The sequence below is a fragment of the Battus philenor genome, unplaced genomic scaffold, assembly GCF_028537555.1.
Source record: "Battus philenor isolate CCGP_79_NKW_IND1 unplaced genomic scaffold, ilBatPhil1.0.hap1 SCAF_3, whole genome shotgun sequence".
Lineage (NCBI taxonomy): Eukaryota > Metazoa > Arthropoda > Insecta > Lepidoptera > Papilionidae > Battus > Battus philenor.
In genome coordinates, this window is record NW_027181693.1 from 7,110,438 (window position 1) to 7,130,392 (window position 19,955).

A 19,955-nucleotide genomic window follows, 5' to 3' on the forward strand; every position below is an offset into this window, starting at 1 on the left:
CTGTATTTGTAGTACGAAATAGATCAGTCAGATTTGATAGCATTAATTTTCGATCGTTTCAGAAGCTTCCAAGTTGGATTTCAGAATTTGTCCAAATGCAATTTATTTATTATTTTCCATGTAAAAATTAAAACTTGTGTATATTGTTTATTTCAAAATTGAAATATTAAAGATTTAAACTAGACAAAATGGCTAGTGTTTCCTATCAAATAGCAAATCTTCTGGAGAAGGTAACCGGCGCTTATTTTTTATTGGTTCAAAAGTTTCTTTTTTTTCATTTGACTGCATTTCCTTCATCAGATTGACAAATTTTATTGAGAATGTATAAAATGTTTTTTTAGATGACGTCTAATGACAAAGACTTTAGATTTATGGCCACAAATGATTTGATGACTGAACTCCAAAAAGATAGTATTAAGCTCGACGACGATTCCGAAAGAAAAGTAGTAAAAATGCTGCTTCGTTTACTTGAAGATAAGAATGGAGAAGTCCAAAATTTAGCTGTGAAATGGTAAATATAAATTCAAATTGTATTTCTTATATTAAACAAGGGATTTTTTTTATAAACGAAAGTTTCTATAATTTGCTTTTGGTATTTACAGTTTAGGGCCACTTGTCAATAAAGTGAAAGAGTTCCAAGTAGAAGGCATTGTAGAGACACTTTGTGCTAACATGCTGTCAGATACAGAACAACTGAGAGATATAAGTAGTATTGGCTTAAAAACAGTTATATCTGAATTGCCTTTAGGCTCCAATACCTTGGCGGCAAATGTATGTAAGAAAATAACAGGAAAACTCAGTAGTGCAATTGAAAAGGTAATTAGTTTTTATTTTTAATAAAGTAATAAAGCTTAATGTTTTAAATATATTATGAATATTATTAAGGTAAATTAATGTTTTTCCATTTCAGCAAGAAGATGTCTCTGTTCAATTGGAGGCACTTGATATTTTGGCTGACTTATTAAGTAGATTTGGAGGCTTGTTGATATCTTTTCATCCAGTACTGTTAAATTCTTTGTTACCACAACTTTCTTCTCCTCGTCAGGTATAAAATGCATTTTATTGTCATTTTATGTTTAGTACAATAATCTATATATATAAATCTAAATAAACAAATTATGACTATCTTTATTAAACAAGATATATCATGTTACAATGGGGTATTTAATGCTTATTGCATATTTCATTTCACTAAATATAGTTGTTGTTTCTATTGTTATATCTGATGGCAAGTTTCAACTTTGACATCAATGGCTTGCTGTTCATGATTTTAAACTTTACATTTCTTTGTACTCCTGCCCCTGTGCACACACAAACATGTACAAAAAAACATGAAGTTTCATAATAATATACATTTGTGATTTGTACCTATTTATTGACTATATGTATTCATTAAAGAGAGGCAGATCAATGTAAATAAGTGTTATCAAATGTTATGTTAGAATCTAATGGTACATCTTAATATTTCTTTTGGAACCACCATTGTATTGTAAAGAATAATTACAAACATTTACATTATGCTACTCTGTTGCAAGGTTTTTATTGGTGAAGTCAGCAGTTTAGTTGTTTACTTCTAATAGCAGATAAATTTATGTGGTTCTCACTTACAAATTGTGGACTCTCATTTTTAGTTGAGCCTCCAGTGGATCCTTGGGGTTAAATCTAAACTACTTTGAAATCTAATGCTTTAAATATTTGTTTGTTGTCATACAGGCTGTTCGTAAACGTACAATAGTTGCATTGTCACACCTGGTAATGTCATGTAATGCATCACTGTACAGTAAACTTATTGATCACTTGCTGGAAGGTCTCAGTTCATCAACATCTGCAAGTGTTAGTCGTACTCACATACAGTGTATTGCATCAGTTTGGTAAGATCATTGAAAATATCTCTTCCATTTACTAGAATTATTACTTATGATTTTTTTACTTTTATGTTTGTAATGACTTGATTCTTAAAGAAAATTAAATACTGTTAGGTCTCTTTTTAAGTGATTTTAAGTTGTGTTTTTATTGCATCCAAAAATATCTTGTCAAAAATTGTGGAACACTCAAAGTTAGTTCTATTTGTCACACTCACATATGTTTATAGATGTAAAAGACAACTAGATTTACTTTAATTCTTTACACCCCAACGTCATTGATTTGTTGTTAGTCTGAGCTTTTGGAACCTGGGGATTTCCCTTTGTACATGATTAACAAGTTGCTATTACAGTACTTTGAGTTAGGCTTTGAAAGCCTTTTTTTTCTTTAAAAGTAAATATTGTTTTAGCATTACTTTGACAATTTTCATAATAAGTATTATGTTTAAATTATGCTGATTGTACTAAACAGCCTGTCTCCTTTAATTTCTAACTTTTTATGCCTATTTTCAAAGCAAGTTAACGTCTTTTTAAAGCGATTTTTTATATACAAATGTATTCACCATAACCAGATCTAACAATATTAGCAAAGATGCAAAGTAGCACTAACATTGTCAATATAATAATTTAGCTGTAAAGGTACTTTTTAGAATATAAATCACAAGTGAAATAAATTTAGGGTATAAGAAGTTTTTCAATAAAAATTTTTTTTGGTAATAAATGGATAGATTTAAATTTTTTTAGTAAATTTTGGTTAATGTTGCTTGATGTTTTTTAGTCGTCAAGCGGGTCACAGATTCGGTGAACAGCTATGGCGTGTGGCACCTCAAGTTTTAGAACATTCAACTGATGCTGATGAGGAACTGCGTGAGCATTGTTTGCAAGCACTGGAGGCATTTGTGCTTAAGTGTCCTAAAGAAGTGCAACCTCACATAACAACAGTAAGTAGTAGTATCATTAATATTATTTTAATATATGCATCATCATATGTCGTGTCATCTTCCTTAAATATTATAAATATTAACTTGTTTTTAGGATAACATATGTAATATGGAATAGAGAATATATATTATAAATTTGGTTTTAAAATTCTCCATAACTGCTGAGCATGAAAGTCCAGCATATGCGGTTGCATAATTAGGTTTTAATATTATTTGGACCGGGTACTGGGCCTCACAGTTGATGATAGGCTCACATTCAATAGTCATGTGAAGAACGTGAGCTGGAAGGCCCAGGGCCTCTATTGTCAGTTGTGCCGGGTCGCTAAGGTATCTTGGGGTCTGAATTCGGAGGTGTTCAGAGCGATGCATCTGGTGGTGCTCGAGCCGCCCATTTTGTACGCAGCGAGAGTATAGGCGCTGGCGGCTAAGAAGCTGCGGGTACGCAGGCAGTTGGGCGCCGTCCAGAGGGGCTTTTCTTAGAAGATCGCGAGGACCCACAGGACCGCGTCCCTGCATTCGGCCCTTATTCTTACCGGGCTGCTTCCACTGGAACTACGGTTCCATGAAGCAGCCCATTTATTTGAAATAAAAAGAGGCTTTTCTCGGTAAGTGATAGGGGAGCGAGACCTGAAGTTCCCGGTCAGCTACCTGAGACTTTCTCACCCGTCTGGTCAGTTTGGTTTGAAAATCTCCTGCCTGGAGGAAGGTGAGGAAGCTGCCCGACGTGCCATCGCGGCTGCCGATCTGTTTATTTACACCGACGGCAGCCGCATAGAGGATAAGATGGGTGCAGCGTTCTGCGTTATGCGGGACGCCGCACAGCTGTACAGCAAAAAGCTCAAATTGGGCAGCATCTGCACTGTATACCAGGCAGAGCTGCTAGCACTAGCAAAAGTGATAGGGTACGCGGCCGGCGGGTCCTCGCAGTCATGCGCCATATTAAGTGACTCGCGGTCCGCCGTCCAGACAGTCGTCAGATCTGACACCCTCCATCCCTTAGCGTTAAGTAAAAGAGAATGTCATCAATACGAGAGAAAATGAAAAGGATATTAGTTGTTATTGTGTGAAAGCGCACGCGGGGACGGAAATGAACGACAGGGCGGATCAACTGATCAAGGACGCAGCTTTGAAGTGCAAAAAAAGGAGACCGGAGTATGTCGAATACCCTAAGTCATTCGTTAAGCGACAGCTTCGGCTGGGAATGATTGACGAATGGAATAGGAAGAACGACAGCATCGACAACGCGGAAGTTCTTTCCGGACGCCGTCGCGGCCTGTCTTGCGCTCCGCAGCATGGAGTTGAACGCGGTCTTAGTCTAGCTCTGCGAGGCACGGGGGATTCTCTGAATACCTTCATAGGTTTAAGCTCAAGTGTGTGAGTGAGTCTGTGAACCAGACCGTGATTCACCTGGTAACAGTGTGCCCCGCATTTGAAGGGCTTCGCTTCGAAACCGAATGCCGAATAGGAAAAAGGATAGAGGAGACCACTATCGCCTCCATTTTGATAGAGAAAGATAGCAGAAAAACCATTATCAACTTCTGCAGAACAGTAGCCAAAACAGTAATCACTAGGAATAAATGATATGATAAACAGTGCAATACAAAAATGTATATTAGAACTATAATAGAAATAAATTAAATATGTAAATACTGATATTGAAAATAAGACAACTGTGATATATAGCTGTAAGATGTAAAATTAACTAAAAAAGCCGTGATATATATAAATTCTATAAATAACTTAAACTGCAGTTATTGAGGATTCATGAAAGGATATTGCAGCGGAAGAGAAAAATAGACTGAATTATGGAATGAAGAACAGAATGACAGAGATTGTGAAGAATGAAAGAAAAGTATGAAAATAATAAAAAGGAAGTGAAAAATTTAATAAAGCAATTAAACCCCTGTTCCCAACAAAATAGGGGGTGGAACGAGATGTCTACAATAGCGGGGGCCATGAAAAAATATTATTTAGAATGTGTCTGAGTGTTGAAGGCAGACATTCAGTAGCAAAATTTGTTTTTAAATTTCTCTTTAACTGCTGAGTGTGAAAGTCCTGCAGTAGCAAGGTTTGGTTTTAATATTTTTTGGAATAGTTTGAGTGTGGAAGTGAAGAGGTAACCGTTAGCTTCATCATTTGGTTTTTTTGGTAGGTCATTTAGTCACAATGTCGCAGTGGTCGGAAGAACAAAGAGCGCTCGTCCGAAGCTTATTTCAAGTCTTATCTCAATGATTCATGTGCTAGTTACTCGTTGCAGTATTTGTGGGCGGTACAATATTCGGCGTTTAAATGACACTAAAAATATGTGAAAATTTAATTTTGTCATGAATATGTAGGCAAGTTCAGTAGAATATGATATTAGATCAGGGTTCTGCCGGACGTAGAAATTAAATTAAAATATTGAAGTTATGGGGATCAGCGAATCCGCGACACTCCATCCTCAAAAAAGAGTCTGCCCAAGGGCACTTGAAAGTTATTATGAACAAGAATTTGAATAAAGACCTTAAATTGCAGTATCACAAAATTCAAGTTTGCATGCGCTTTACCCAAATAATTTAATCAAAATTTTCTGCACAGCAATGTTTCGAATGGTTCATGTCATCTTTTGAAGTCATGAAGCCTATTTTTATATAATTAGTTGTGTAAATAAAAATTGAAACTTCATTGGCCACCCCACAGTCCTAAAGTAACGATTTGGAAATTTATTACACTACTAATTGTTGTATTAGAGCAGGGGCGAGGGACGTGTTTAATCAAAGAGCCAATTTAAATTTAAAAAATTTGGTGGCTGCACCTATAGTAACACATTTTAGTATATAAAAAAAATTATAACAAATTTAATATTAAGAAGTATAAAAAGTAAAAGAACAGAAATTGTACTACATGAAAATTTAATGATTTGAATGAAAAGCTGATCAATATCATCCGAAATTGATGAGATAGCTACATGTATGCAGCTTCCTAATCATGCATCACTAAGTCTTGATCAGTGGTCAGTTTTGATTAATTGTTTCAGTATGGTATGTACTACCATTTTAATACAATTAATTATAAATAAATATATTGATGAGTGAAAGTCGATAAAAAAATCAATTTTGGAAATACTTGGCGGGCTGCATAAACATGTTAAATGAACCTCCTGTTGCTCATCCCTGTATTAAAGTATTATTTTTATTCTATGATATAAAAATATTGAATATGTAGTCTTATTAAATTATTCTTTTTTTTTGTAGATTATAGATCTATGTTTAAAGATGATTACATATGATCCTAATTACAATTATGAAGATGATGAAGAAGGTGGTGGCGGTGAGGATGAAGAAATGGAAGATGAATCAGCTGAACCAGATGCTGATGCAGAATCGGATTCTGAAGAATATTCTGATGATGATGACATGTCTTGGAAAGCAAGTATTCTATTTTAATTGTTGATGTTGCTTATCATTTAAATAGTAGTTGCTAACATTATAACTATTCATAATAGGTTGGGGGAAGTTTCTTCGCATTTTATAAATAAAATTCAAAACATTTTTTTCAAAGTTTACTTACATTTAACTATAGTTCATAGGTGCCACGGTGGTCACATGGTGCTATTTCAGTAAAAAATTTGAGACTTCTGATAAAAAAAAAACATGCTAGTAGTTTTGGCAGTGGTCCCTTGGTGTCAATGTGACGACTCCCCAAGTAATTATGAAAAAAAAAAATTTGAAATTTGAATGTCTAAGGTTAGAGCTATATGGCGGATGCGGAATGTCACCTCCCCGCCAAACTCTTAATTTTTGTTGAATGGCAGCTGGAAAAAACGTGTGATCTAGCATTATCATGATGTAAGCCCATACCCCTTCCATTGATTTATTCCGGCCATTTTCTTTACCGGCCGGCCTTTTCCGAATTGTTAGCAGTTAATATCCGAATCGACGGTCCTACCTGGCGGTTAAAGCTCGTAATCAATAATTCTCTTCCAACCTCACCATACACAGTTTCATTTTTTTGCGGGCTAACCCTGGTTTCGCCATAGTCTGTGAAGAGCTAGACTGATCCTCTGTCAAGAAAAAAGTCGTCCTTACAGACATGTGATATATTTTTTATTTATTTTATTCCTCAATAAAGAATTAATTGAGTAAATAATTTATAATTTAAACAGTTAGAAATTTATTTTAGTTAATAATTTCTTTTATCCAGTTTGTGTGGTGAAATAATTATTGGAATTGCTTATTCTATTATTTAGCAGGATGAATGTTGCAATAGGTAGTGTCATATGTTTGTAAATTTTAGGTACGTCGCGCTGCCGCTAAATGCTTGGAATCGGTTATTGCAACGCGCCATGAACTTTTAGCTGAAATGTATCAGACTGTCTCACCGGCATTGATTGCCAGATTTAAAGGTAAATAATCATAATAAAACTTAAGGAAATATGCGATTGTTCAATTAATACATACATTAATAAATTAACTTTTTCTAACAGAACGTGAAGAAAATGTTAAATGCGATATTTTGAGTGCGTATACAGCCCTCCTTAGGGCTACTCGTCCACCGCCTGCACTGCAGATGCCCATAGCTCCAGCCGATGACTCCCCGCAGGCTTTACTTCTGCAGCGAGTAAGGATATTATACAAATTATTACTATGTCCCAAATGGAAATCACCATTCAATTACTGATGTCTTATAATATTCATCACAATATCTCTAGAACGAAGGCTTAGAGACTTTAGTACAAAATTCACCAAACCATCCGCAAGGGGTTTTAAGTGGGTGTTCTTAAAGTCCGCAAGGGGTCTTATATTTGTTGATTGGCTATATGTGTAAAAGATTTAAAGGGGCGAATGTATAGCTTATTTGCTGTCATCCACCTTATCCAAAAATTAATGGCAATAGAAACCTGATGACATTACAGTAAGAAGAAGTGATTTGAAAATTGAAATTGCTATATATTATAATTTATGATTGTTTGCTAGCTGTCTCCGACAGACTTAGTACTGCCAGAAGTGATTGGTACGTTTTAATTAAAACATAGTGAATTTAATATATTCCAGAGTGATCAGTCTATAAAAGCAGATTGTAAGTATGTGTAAAAGCTTATATACCTATAACCAATCACAGTATATCTACCCTATCACCCTATTTCAGCTTGTCGTTGATTAATGGAATATTATTAATGTTATGAATATTATCCGCCAACGTCAAGTTAATGAATATTATTTGTACCAGGTGTCGGGCGTGGTGCGAGGTGCACTGCGCGTCATCCGCGGCCGCAGCGCACGCGCTCGTGGCTGTGCGCTGGCGCTGCTACGCGAACTCCTGGTCGCTGCACCAGGTTGCCTGACTGACCATGCGGCGCGGGTTATACGTGCTCTGACACCGGCGCTCACGTATGTACTATACTTTACAATAGCGATTGCCATCACGCGGTATGCATACCCCCGGTAGTACAATTATGGGTATATGAATTAATAAAGGAAAAACAGTTACTTAAACATTGACAACGCTGCTGTGGGTATTCGAATAGTTCGAAAAGTTCGAATAGGCCGTAACGGGGTTAGTTTCCAGATGCCCCCTCACTCCAAAGTCCACCACACTTGCCAAACGTGGCGATTAAACAACATTTCATAGAATATAAACCACCTTATAAATCGGCCCTAGGCCCTGCTGTATACGGGCAGCGCAACACTGATCGTTGAGGCATCGTAGATTACCTTTGGGGGAGGCATATGCCTTCCATTGGGATTCTATTGGCTGACTTAATGATACACATCATTGTAATGTCATTTCAAAAAAACTAAGTAGTTACTTCATATATTTCAAAACTAAGATTCTTTAGAGATAAAGTATTGTATATTATAATTTATTTTCCAGAGATAAAAGCACTGCTTCGTCAATGAAGATCGAAACGCTAGTGTTTATAGTTTGTCTAGTCCGTGGTCACCCTGCAGACACTATGCGACCTCATGTGACGGCGCTAATGCCGGCCGTCTTAGCCTGTGTGCACGACCCCTTTTACAAGGTTACTGCTGAGGCGCTCAGGGTTCTTCAGACTCTTGTGAAAGTTATGCGTCCATTAGGTAAGTATTTTAAAAAATATATTGACATATTCATTGCCTTAAGGAGTGTTCATAAAATACGTCATCTGAAATTTCACTTTTCTTAACCTGTGACCACATAGGCCTTTATTAAAATATCAAGCTCACCACAAAATAATAGGTGAAAAATAACGCAATTTAAATAAATTAATAAATATTTGAAATGAATACAAATAACTTCCTACAAATGTCCAATGGTCTCTTAAATATTCTGAGATATCTATAATCGGCTTCGGAACATCATGACGGCGATCGTAACATTTTGTTATACCCCCTGTCTCCCCTTGTTACGTCTTGTCACACTTAGCAATACCTTCTCATCCCTCATCATAGCAAACATATTTTATGAACGGGCCCAAAGAACTAAGCAAATTTGAAATTATTCTCATGCATCATTTTACAGTTTAAATGTATTTCAAATGGCAATGCTAAAATATCTTATTGCTATAAAAAAGAAAGATCAATCTGTGAGCTTTTGTTGATTTGGTCATTGTACAGAATTTTAACTATTTTTTAGCACTATATACCATTGTATGTAGTCATAAATTTATTAATTGCACTACTCATTGGTATTGCCAATATTTAATTGCCAAAAATATAGTTAATGTTATAAAAATATTTTTGCAAAACTCTAGCTGAGTAGCTAAGAGCATCTTATTAATATTTTAGAAATTTTAAAATGACATGTTTATTATAAAAGTAAATTTACATGACTTAGTTTGATCAGACCAGTGGGTAGGTGATCACCTCTGTGGTCTTTATTGACTATAACCTAACTCTCCATTACTACTGCTCTGAGGAAAGCACAAGATGCAATTTTCAAAGCGACAGACAATGGAGAGACTATTGAAAAGAAATTTAGATGTTCCAAATGCATGAGTTCTATTCTTACTATTTGTGTCGTCATAGAGTTGGAATGGAAAGGGGTATGTTCGGAGTTTCGCTGCGAGCTCGAATCAGGAATGAGGTGATTCACAGAAGAACCAATGTCACAGGACTCTAACAATTACTCCTCTAAAGTGGCAATGGGTAGGGCAGCCAAAAGGTTCTCGAGTGGCGACCGAGAATAGAGTGAGACGCGGGGTGGGTAAGGGCCCCCACTAGGTGGAAGACACAGTTAAGATCGCCAGAAGACGCTGGATGCGGGTATCGTAAGACAAGTCATTGTGGCGATTTTTGGGTGAGGCTTATTCCTTGCAGTCAACGTCTATCGCAAGAAACGATTACGATACGAAAAGAAGAACGATTACGATATATTGTTATGATCATGAATAACACAATGTACAACATTACTCTTACTTTTTTTTTAAATTTAGACAATACGGACATAGGCGAGGAAGAAGTCCACCTGGAGGCGCCGTCGGCGGAGCTGCGACAGTTTGTGCCGGCCATGTACGAGTGCACGTTGGTGCGGCTGCGCGCCACCGACATGGACCAGGAGGTGAAGGAACGCGCCATCGCCGCCTGTGGACAGCTACTCCGTCATTTTGGAGACTATTTGCAGGTGAGTCGCTATTTAATATTTTATTTTTAAATTAAATATACATACCTGTACTACACACGTTTCCTATTATATTTCGTTAGTGTCAACATCATTATTCCGAATATAGAACGACCACGACTGGACATGGCTAACTTACATATATTTTCATTAGGACTGATTGGAAGCAGATTACCAGGTTATCCCTCCACTTTGAGATGGCGACTTATATTGCGCTTATAGGTCCGTGGTCTCCTTTCTAGAATCTTAAGGCAAAAATTTGTCGACGGATCTTTCCGTTCTTGATGGCCAGTCAATTTTTTATTTATTTTTAATTACTAACAGTTTAGTCTTTTCTCTATATTCGACCCAAATATATGAAAAATAGTTATTGAAAAATTTATAGCTTTCAAATATTAAAGGCAAACAGCTTGATAGATTAGCTATCTATGTATGTGACACAATTTCTTTGCAAAGTATACAAATAAATTAAAACAATGTTAAATGTGTCGCACTTTAAACATAAAAGTGACATTTAGTCTCTTATTGGAAAATTCGTTTTCTTTATAATATACGTCTTATCTATATTGCAATGTAGACAGTATTTAATTTAGCACATCAAGTAGGTACGACTTGCGGCACAATTCATCTGTGTTGTTTTAATCTTGAATCTTGATGAATCTTTTATTGTGTTAGACAAACCAACCTTTACAAATCGTATTCAGACGAATATCTTGCTCTTGTTTCTGAAAGGACAAATTAAATGCCTATTACGGCACACTATTTTTTCCCCGTAAGGTGCATGTTTAAAACATACATTGCAGGTGTAAAATATATTGTTTGTCATTCGTCATTACAATAAATATTTAGATAAATAGTATTTTTTATTTTTATTTTAGAATGAACTTCCCGTATGCTTGCCTATATTACTGGAACGATTACGGAACGAGATAACGCGTCTCACGACCGTTAAGGCTCTGACTAAAGTGGCGTCATCACCGTTGCGAATTGATCTGAGGCCCATCCTTGTAAGTATTACATATTGGATATACTCAAGCGTGTAATAAAATTATTTTCAATATTTATAATGCGATCATTACAATATTTTCAGTCTGATGCTGTACCTATCTTGGGGTCCTTCTTAAGAAAGAACCAGAGGGCTCTAAAGTTGTCTACTTTGGTTTTATTGGATACACTTGTTCAGAATTACAGTGATGATATAAGTATAGAATTGCTTAGCAAGGTATGTACATAACTATAATTTATTAGCTGTTACCTTAGTATGCCATTGACTGTAAGCTATTTTTTAGACATACAAATATTCTTTTCATGTAGTTAGTAACATAAATGTTCTGATGGAATATGTCTCAATAAATGCCTTGCATGAAAAATATTACCTACTGAAAATATTTTATAATATGGATTGACACTTACAAATATTTTATGACTAAGTCACTGCCTGTCTGTTGGTTTGTCACTTGACACCAAAGTGGTCCAAGTGGATCCCTAGAGCTCCACGGGCGACACGACGAAGGTATATGATGGTCTGCCAAAAAAATCTGCAATTCGTAAGTGAGGTATCCACGATATATATCAACTTTAAAAAGTAAAAAAAAATAGAATGGATTGACTTAACTTATAGCGTCTGTAACTTGTAAAAGCTACATATTCTATATTTAGTATAATGTGTGCAGGTGCTGGTAGAGGTGCCGGCACTGGTGTCTGAGTCGGACCTGCACTGCGCGCAGACGGCGCTCACGTTGGTACGTGGCGCATGCCTGCGCTGCCCGGCTGCTCTTACTCAGGACGCGCGCCACGCGCTCACGCCCAACATACTTGCGCTCGCCAAATCGCCGCTCCTTCAAGGTACTGGTTTTTATTTCCTTGCACATAACTAAATTCCTTAAGGACAGGAACTAAGTAAGAAGTATAAGATCCTTCGCCCACTAAGAGTAGGTAACAGTACTTTTTGGGAGATGATGATTTTATATCGTTGTTGTTCTGTAACACAGGTGGGGCGTTGAAAGCGATGCTGGGCGTGCTGAGCGCGCTAGTGTCGGCGGACGTGGCGGGGTGCTCGCGGCGCGAGCTGCTGGCGCTGCTCGTCGCGCCTGTTCACCGCGTGCACGAGCATAACGCCTCTGCCCACCACATCAAACAGGTCATTATTGTCACTAAGGTTTTACACTGGTTTTGTGTATTTTAAACACGCATACAGACGCATGGGTAAAAATTCATACATGACATTTATACACACACACACATAAATATATGTGTATATATATATTTATATATTGGGCAGTTGTCTACCCAATTCGCAATACAAAGTGCTGTGTGTAGCATGCACACTGCACTACAAAGTGACTGTGCATGTTACTTGCTCACAGAATAGATGGCTGCTGTGGCCTGTTTCTTCGTGGGTATGTATGGGGGAGACTATGTGTAGACGTCCAAGACAATAATGATCTACATATTTATGAATAAATGAATAGTAGTTATATATATATACATATATATATATACACACACATATATATATACAATATATATATATATATATAGCAAAAATTTTTTTCAATGTTACCTACCTTATCGAACACTACCTCATCTTTGCGATAACTGTGATGGCGGATTCCCACCGTATTCTTGGCTTGATCTGTTGAATTAGTTATTTCAATGAATAAGACATTTTGTATTGCTAGCATAATTTTTGGACCCAAAATGTTTTTTGGTTTAAATTTCCGGTAGGAGCTATAAATATGCCTTCGTTGAGGTTTTATTGATAAATATAAATACGAAATGGACGAAAATAAGACGCTTAATAAGTATTATAAATGTAATTATTTCAAAATCAGATTTATTAAATTTGAGAGTATTATAATTATGTTACTAGTTTATGTGATGTTGAATTGGAGACATTCCAATTGTAGATATTGTATTGTATAAATAAAATAGACACATTTAGAGCACTTTGTTGATGCGGGTTTTCTGCTCTTTTCCAAAAAAAATCAGTAGTCTTGTCATTAAAAAGTTCACAATTAAAATGCTGTAAAAAATGTATGTAATCCAAATTATACAAAACTGTAAATAGATCTTCGACACATGTCGTCTTGGTAGAAAGTTATTAAGCAAAAACGAATTTTGTCCTTTTTTAATGGCAGCACGCTCGCTCAAAGGTTATTATTTATTGCAATAAATAATTAATTTTTTTTTGGTTGCAGGCGTTCCATTCGCTGGCGAAGTGCGTGGCGGCGGTGGTGGTGGAGGGCGGGTCGGACGCGCTGGACGTGGTGCGCGGGTTCCTGCGCGATGCCGCGCAACCGCCCTCCGATGCGCATCACATGTTCGCACTCCTCGCCCTCGCTGAGATAGGCCGCCGACTGTTAGTGCCTATTAACATAAACTTTCTTCTTATTCCTACTGGAATTTTTTTAACATGGTTAACTTATTGTCTGAGTTTGTTGTAGACTCCTCTCAGATCAGATCTATTATAAGGAAACTCAATCAATATTCTAGTTTATGAAATTGGACCATTTTGGTACTAATGATGACATAAATGAGAGTGGTCAATGTAAATCTTCCTCAAATAATCTATTGTCTTGTCTCGTCTCCGGGCAACCCCCGGGGTTTCCGCAACCAAGGGGCACTGCAATTATTTTGTGCCGAAATTAAAGAAGTCTAAGTTGGCGTTGAAAACACACGAGAGTTATAATTCGTTACTGTTTTCACGAAAATCTATCTGCTTTCGATAGTGACGAACTGAAATGTTGACTTGGCCCATCAATACAGGGAGATTTTAAGAAGTTCAGAGACCTTTTGTTGTAAAAACTTGCATGTACCATACTCGGGACAACATGTCCAGACCCGCAAAATGCTACCGCTATCCGCGTCGTTTGTTCTAATCATCTAACCTTCTCATATTCGTTGAGTTTTGGGAATATGGTAGAAATGTTGCTGCAAGGGATCCACCGGAACCGACTAAATTTTAAGTGGTCTATGAGAAAACATTGGAAACCTGTGCTATTAGAATCTATGTGGTTAATAAGAATGTAGGAACGCTAATAATACTGTTAATCATCACACATTTGTATGACAATAGAAATAAACCTTTCGCAGGGACCTAAGCTCAATACCTAATCTGAAGGAGGTACTATTGAACTCTTTTACACCGTCGTCGGAAGAGGTGAAATCTGCAGCGAGCTACGCTCTCGGCTCTGTGGCCGTGGGCAACTTGCCGGAGTTCTTACCGTTCATACTAGGAGAAATAGAGGCGCAACCTAAGCGACAATACCTTCTGCTGCATTCTCTTAGAGAGGTAATATTTGTATATAATATTAAATATTAGGTATATATAATATTAGGTAATGTTAACTCATATTAAAATTCTAAGAAGTTGCTTGCATTTTTTTGACGTGAAGATATATAGAACAGGGATGAGCCCGCCAGCCAAGAATTTCTAAATTTATTTAATTGACTTTCTATTATTGTTAAAGTAATTATATTGAAATAGTGGTACACGCTAAACCGAAACAATTAATAATAACCACCGATCAAAACTAACTGATGTATGATTAGAAAGCTGCTTATATATTATATGTAGGTTTTTATTGAAACTGTCAAATTTCTCAAATTTTTAGGTATATTTGTTTTCCATTCTTATCTTGTTTATAATTTTTTTGTATATTTTCTTATTCTAATGTTTATTAAAAATAAAGTGTTGTAAATTATTAATAAGTATTACATTATGTGCGGCCTGCAAAAAAATAAACATAAATTGGTCCATTGATTAAAAAGTTTGATCGCTCATGCTGATATAAAACATAAAATTACATATTTAATGAACATTAAAATATCCTGGAACCATACATTCAATACAATAATTGATAAGTAAAGAAGAGAAATATTTTTTTGCAGATAATTTCATGCGAATCTTGCTCTCCCGAAGGTATAGAGGCACTTAGACCATTCATACCAGAAATTTGGGTTCAGCTTTCTAAACATTGTCAGTGTGCTGAAGAAGGATCTCGTAATGTGGTATGTATTATGCAAGACATATTAATTGTACTTGCTTGACTAACTAGATACAAATCATCAGAAGATGTTATGATTATACATAGATGATGCAAATGATTATAATATTGTTTGGTTATATGAATGTTTACTAACTAGGAGATTCTATTACTTATTGGACAGTAAACTCTTTCTGATGTTTAAACATATATATGTGAAATAAATTTATAGACCTTGCAAAAACATTTTCAGGTTTGATCAGATATTGAAATAAACAATAAAAAGATTATAGGAACTAGCAGTACATATAATATTGATAATAACATGTAAACAAGCATGTAGTACATTGGTAAAAGGCTTTTAAAGTTTTTACGTGTATGTATGTCATTGTTTAATTGTGCGTGTTTACGTTTGTATTCGAGTACTTTAATGTCGTATTTTTTAGACTTGTAAATAATCTTGTTATATAAATAAAAATTTTGTATGACTAATATAATATATAATACATATATAACTACTTGACACCTTTTTCATTTTTTAATATGTTGTCTATGAACTTCCTATGGTTGAATTATTATAAATTACACGTCATACATTTGAATATATATTATAACCTAATGAAAACTTATTTGCCATTTTCTTAACAGGTTGCAGAATGCCTAGGAAAGTTGTGCCTATTGGAGCCCAAGGATTTGTTACCACATTTAAAAGAATTTCTCAAATCACCTGAACCACTCACTAGAACAACTGCTGTTACTGCTGTCAAATTTACCATATCGGATCAGGTAATTTTACTCTTACGCATCATCGATTTGAATGTAAAAATATTCCTCAAATCCCAGCATAAATGGTAAAATGGTGTTTATAAAAAAATAAAATTAAAATAATATCTCCAATAATGATGAAGGCCAGTATTGCTGTTGTTATGGCTTTGTGGTCTGTTGGCTTAGGCTTAGCGATAAACAAATAAAAACTGCTTATATATTTATCATCGCGAAAAATAACCATAACAAAATTTTTTCTATCTTCATGTTAGAGAAAGTCACTTTATACAGGTTGATCACAGGTATAAAAGCTATAAAAAGTGACCATATAGCACATTAGTCAACAAAAAGATTTAAAGCCTTTACGCTTATTTTCTATCACTGTATTAAGTTACCACTCTGAAACAGTACAATATATATTTATTGTATTTTTGCGAACTGCTTTCTTCTGGATACGGTTCTGGAGACGAAGTCACGGTGTGGCAAGCGCAGCGTATGATGTCCACCTTGTCACACTACTTTATTTAAAGTGCAGTAAAGTAACAGGTTGGATCGACCAATTTGCTGAGGTCGTCTATCTACCTTGTCTCTACTTTATTTATAGCGTAGTACAGTAATAGGGTGGATAGACGATCTTGTTCATTCATTACTTCATATCAGCCGATAGAGAAGCATAGGTCTTACGCTGCTAAAGAACCTTTCGGCCCCAACGGTCGTCGGAGGCACGAACGATGTGCTCCGCCCTCTGCCACTTCAGACAAGCAATTCTTTGAGCGTCGAACTTGGGTTTTACCCACAGAGCCTTCTACCAATTTTGTAACTACTTTATCTACCTTAAGAAGGTGCTTTATTTGGCTTTATTGAAAAACTAGGGGGATGTCTATATCCAGTAATAGATGATCATGATGGATGATGACGTTGGTTGTATGTGGTGTGCAGCCGCAAGCGATCGACCCGCTGCTGCGCGCGTGCATGTCGGAGCTGCTAGTGCCGTTGCGCGACACGGAGCTGGGTGTGCGGCGTGTGGCGCTGGTCGCCTTCAACTCGGCCGCGCACAACAAGCCCTCGCTCGTGCGCGACCTGCTGCCCGCACTGTTGCCCACCATCTACCAGGAGACGAAAGTCAAGGTAAGCTCCATACATCACCGGCACTACACGAAATCATCAAATTAGATGTGGGCATCCAAACACAATGACATTAAGTAGAAAGTATAAGGCACTCAACTTTATTATTTTACACATACAAATAAAGTTAACATAAGATATATTTAGATATAGCGATTTAGGCCTAGCCAGAAAATGACAAAATATAGAAAGATACTCTTACTTATAAAGCATATGCATGATAGTCAAACGGTCAAGAGTGTGTTGGTTTTGAAATGCTCAGGCATAAAACTCGTCATGCATACTGAGGTTTGTTTATCAATATTTTTAGTAAACAAAATTTTAATTTACTTTATAATATTAAAATTTATGACTTTGATTATATTTTTGATTATTAATATAAAATAATGTAATTATTGACTTGTGATTTAGTTTAATTAAAAATATACTTACATAATTAAAGTACCTTATGTTTGCAAGTTGTAGTTTAGTTTCGTATGTACTGGTAAGACACGACATTTGAATAACACAACGTCATTATCTCTAGACTGATACAATTTTTGCAGATACCATATTCTTTAATATTTTCAATTGCGGTAAATTTTTCAATGTCGATTAATAAATCCCGCGGGTAGTCATTGAGTGTTTCTACCATCAAAACCATGTGTTTCACTCGGCTAATTCTATGTCATATGTTCTTGTGTCGAAGAACATTAACATTATATTTATTTACGCACCAAAAAATAGAAGTAATATTAAAAAAAAACTACACACTGTTTTTTAAATAAGATTTTTTTTGCACCTATTGTCAAATATAAGATGGGTCAACTCAACTACTTATGAAATTGAACTAATTTGTAAAGGATTATTTCGCTAGTTTATTTTCATATTTATATTCTCTGCGTTGTTTTGTTCCCCATTGACAATTGATGTTGCTACTTGAAACAGCTATGTAATCTACAAAATATATTTTTTTTATGGGTAATATTAGCTTAAATTAAAAGAATTGTTAATAGATAATTCATATATTATAAATGAAATATCATTATTTATTTTTAGAAAGAGCTAATTAGGGAGGTAGAAATGGGCCCGTTCAAGCACTCTGTGGACGACGGTCTGGACCTGAGAAAGGCAGCATTTGAGTGTATGTATACCTTGCTGGGCACGTGTCTCGACCGACTGGATGTGTTCGAGTTCTTGCGCCACGTGGAGGACGGTCTGCGGGACCACTACGACATCAAGATGCTTACCTACTTAATGTGCGCGCGCCTGGCGCAGCTATGTCCCACTGTTGTCTTACAGAGTAAGTACATTTTTATGTTTTTCCATCTTAAGTCACAAAAATTCTCTCACACCACTCGGAAGGATTTTTTTAAAACTTCAACATTTATTTCAGTTCTGATTAATATTTTTAAATTTTCAACTTGCATTTAAATCTAGAATTACACCGAAAAACTTTACGTAAGATTAAAATAAAGTTAACCCTAAGATTGCTTGTCGTACCTATATAATCATGAATGTAACGTTAATGGTAGCTTAAATTAGCGTGGTTACATTAAGTGGTACATATGTACCAAGTACTATTACTGTGTTCAGCAGACACAAGTTGATATAATTTTCATACTATGATGTCAACGGTTATTATAACTGTTATCTATATATATTTTCATGTTAATTTCGAAATATATTTTTATAAAGTAGTGAATTACTGTTATAGCGTACAAATGTTATGTTATACAGGATTAGAGAGTTTAGTGGAACCATTGAGAGCAACTTGCACAATGAAAGTGAAAGCAAACTCAGTGAAACAAGAATACGAGAAACAAGACGAGCTGAAACGCTCAGCGTTGCGCGCTGCTGCGGCGCTGTTGCAGATTCCCGAGGCCGGTAAGTGTGCTTTCCATGTTACATTAGCTTTCCATTGCCTGTTTTGCGTGGCTCGCCCTGCCTTTTGTAGGTGTAATTTCTTGAAATTCATTCTTGGTAATGCTTAACATGTCAAAAAATTTCTAGTCAAATTTATAACAGCTGTGGGTTAAAAATAGGAATTTTTAATGCCCCCACAATCTCTCTTGCTGATGGAATTTTTTGAAATCCGTACTTTGCTGACTCGAGTCAGTCAGTTGATCTCAAGATAAAGACAGCGAAAAGAAACATTCATACCAAACTGGAATAACAGAAGAAATAACGTCCATGTGATGTGTATTGTAATATGTTACTATATCATATATTTTGGAATACTTATTCCAAGTGTTTGTGTTATCAGTTGATGTTGGTTGTAAATGTTATGATTTACATTTTTTTCGTCTTTCGCAGATAAAAATCCGCATTTGATGGACTTCGTAACACAGATCAAGTCTCTGCCGGAGCTGCAGCCGATATTCGAGGCTATACTTAAGGATTCGTCGGGCGGCATGGTCGATACTAATCTCATGGATCAGAGCTAGCCACATGGCGTACTTTTATAGTCCTCATAGAATTTCTAAAGAACATATATTTTTGTTTCTTTTTCTGTTTGGTTCGTAAAATAAAGTTCATTTAATCTTATTGTTAAAATGTTTAGTTAATAGACCTCTCGCTGAAATTTACTTTAATTTGCTATTTACTTTAAGTATATGGCGACATAGTATATAGCTTTGTATTTTGTAAAAACGTCTGTTTGATCAAGTTATTTCTATAGTTAGATTTCATAACGGTCTGTGAATATTCTCATATGG

The 19,955-nt window shown here is 35.8% G+C and overlaps 1 protein-coding gene across 1 annotated transcript; it reads left to right on the top strand.

The window, feature by feature from the left end:
• The first annotated feature begins 23 nt into the window (after positions 1–23).
• Cand1 (Cullin-associated and neddylation-dissociated 1) lies at positions 24–19,785 on the top strand. The gene is made up of 24 exons (XM_068770800.1): positions 24–230; positions 342–511; positions 603–816; positions 911–1,045; positions 1,714–1,871; positions 2,641–2,803; positions 6,037–6,210; positions 7,079–7,187; positions 7,269–7,402; positions 8,012–8,172; positions 8,657–8,862; positions 10,197–10,384; positions 11,260–11,388; positions 11,472–11,603; positions 12,055–12,226; positions 12,373–12,521; positions 13,582–13,742; positions 14,477–14,675; positions 15,275–15,394; positions 16,018–16,155; positions 17,074–17,262; positions 18,298–18,541; positions 18,979–19,125; positions 19,555–19,785. The coding sequence occupies exons 1-24, from the start codon at positions 189–191 to the stop codon at positions 19,683–19,685; spliced, it is 3,765 nt and encodes a 1,254-aa protein (XP_068626901.1). The 5' UTR covers positions 24–188; the 3' UTR covers positions 19,686–19,785.
• Positions 19,786–19,955: the final 170 nt, after the last annotated feature.

Excerpts from the sequence above, each read along its gene's own strand:
- Cand1 (XM_068770800.1), top strand. The coding sequence starts at position 189 with ATGGCTAGTGTTTCCTATCAAATAGCAAATCTTCTGGAGAAG. Across the intron at positions 8,173-8,656 it reads GCTCTGACACCGGCGCTCAC|AGATAAAAGCACTGCTTCGT; the intron begins GTATGTACTATA and ends TTTATTTTCCAG. Across the intron at positions 12,227-12,372 it reads CAAATCGCCGCTCCTTCAAG|GTGGGGCGTTGAAAGCGATG; the intron begins GTACTGGTTTTT and ends TCTGTAACACAG.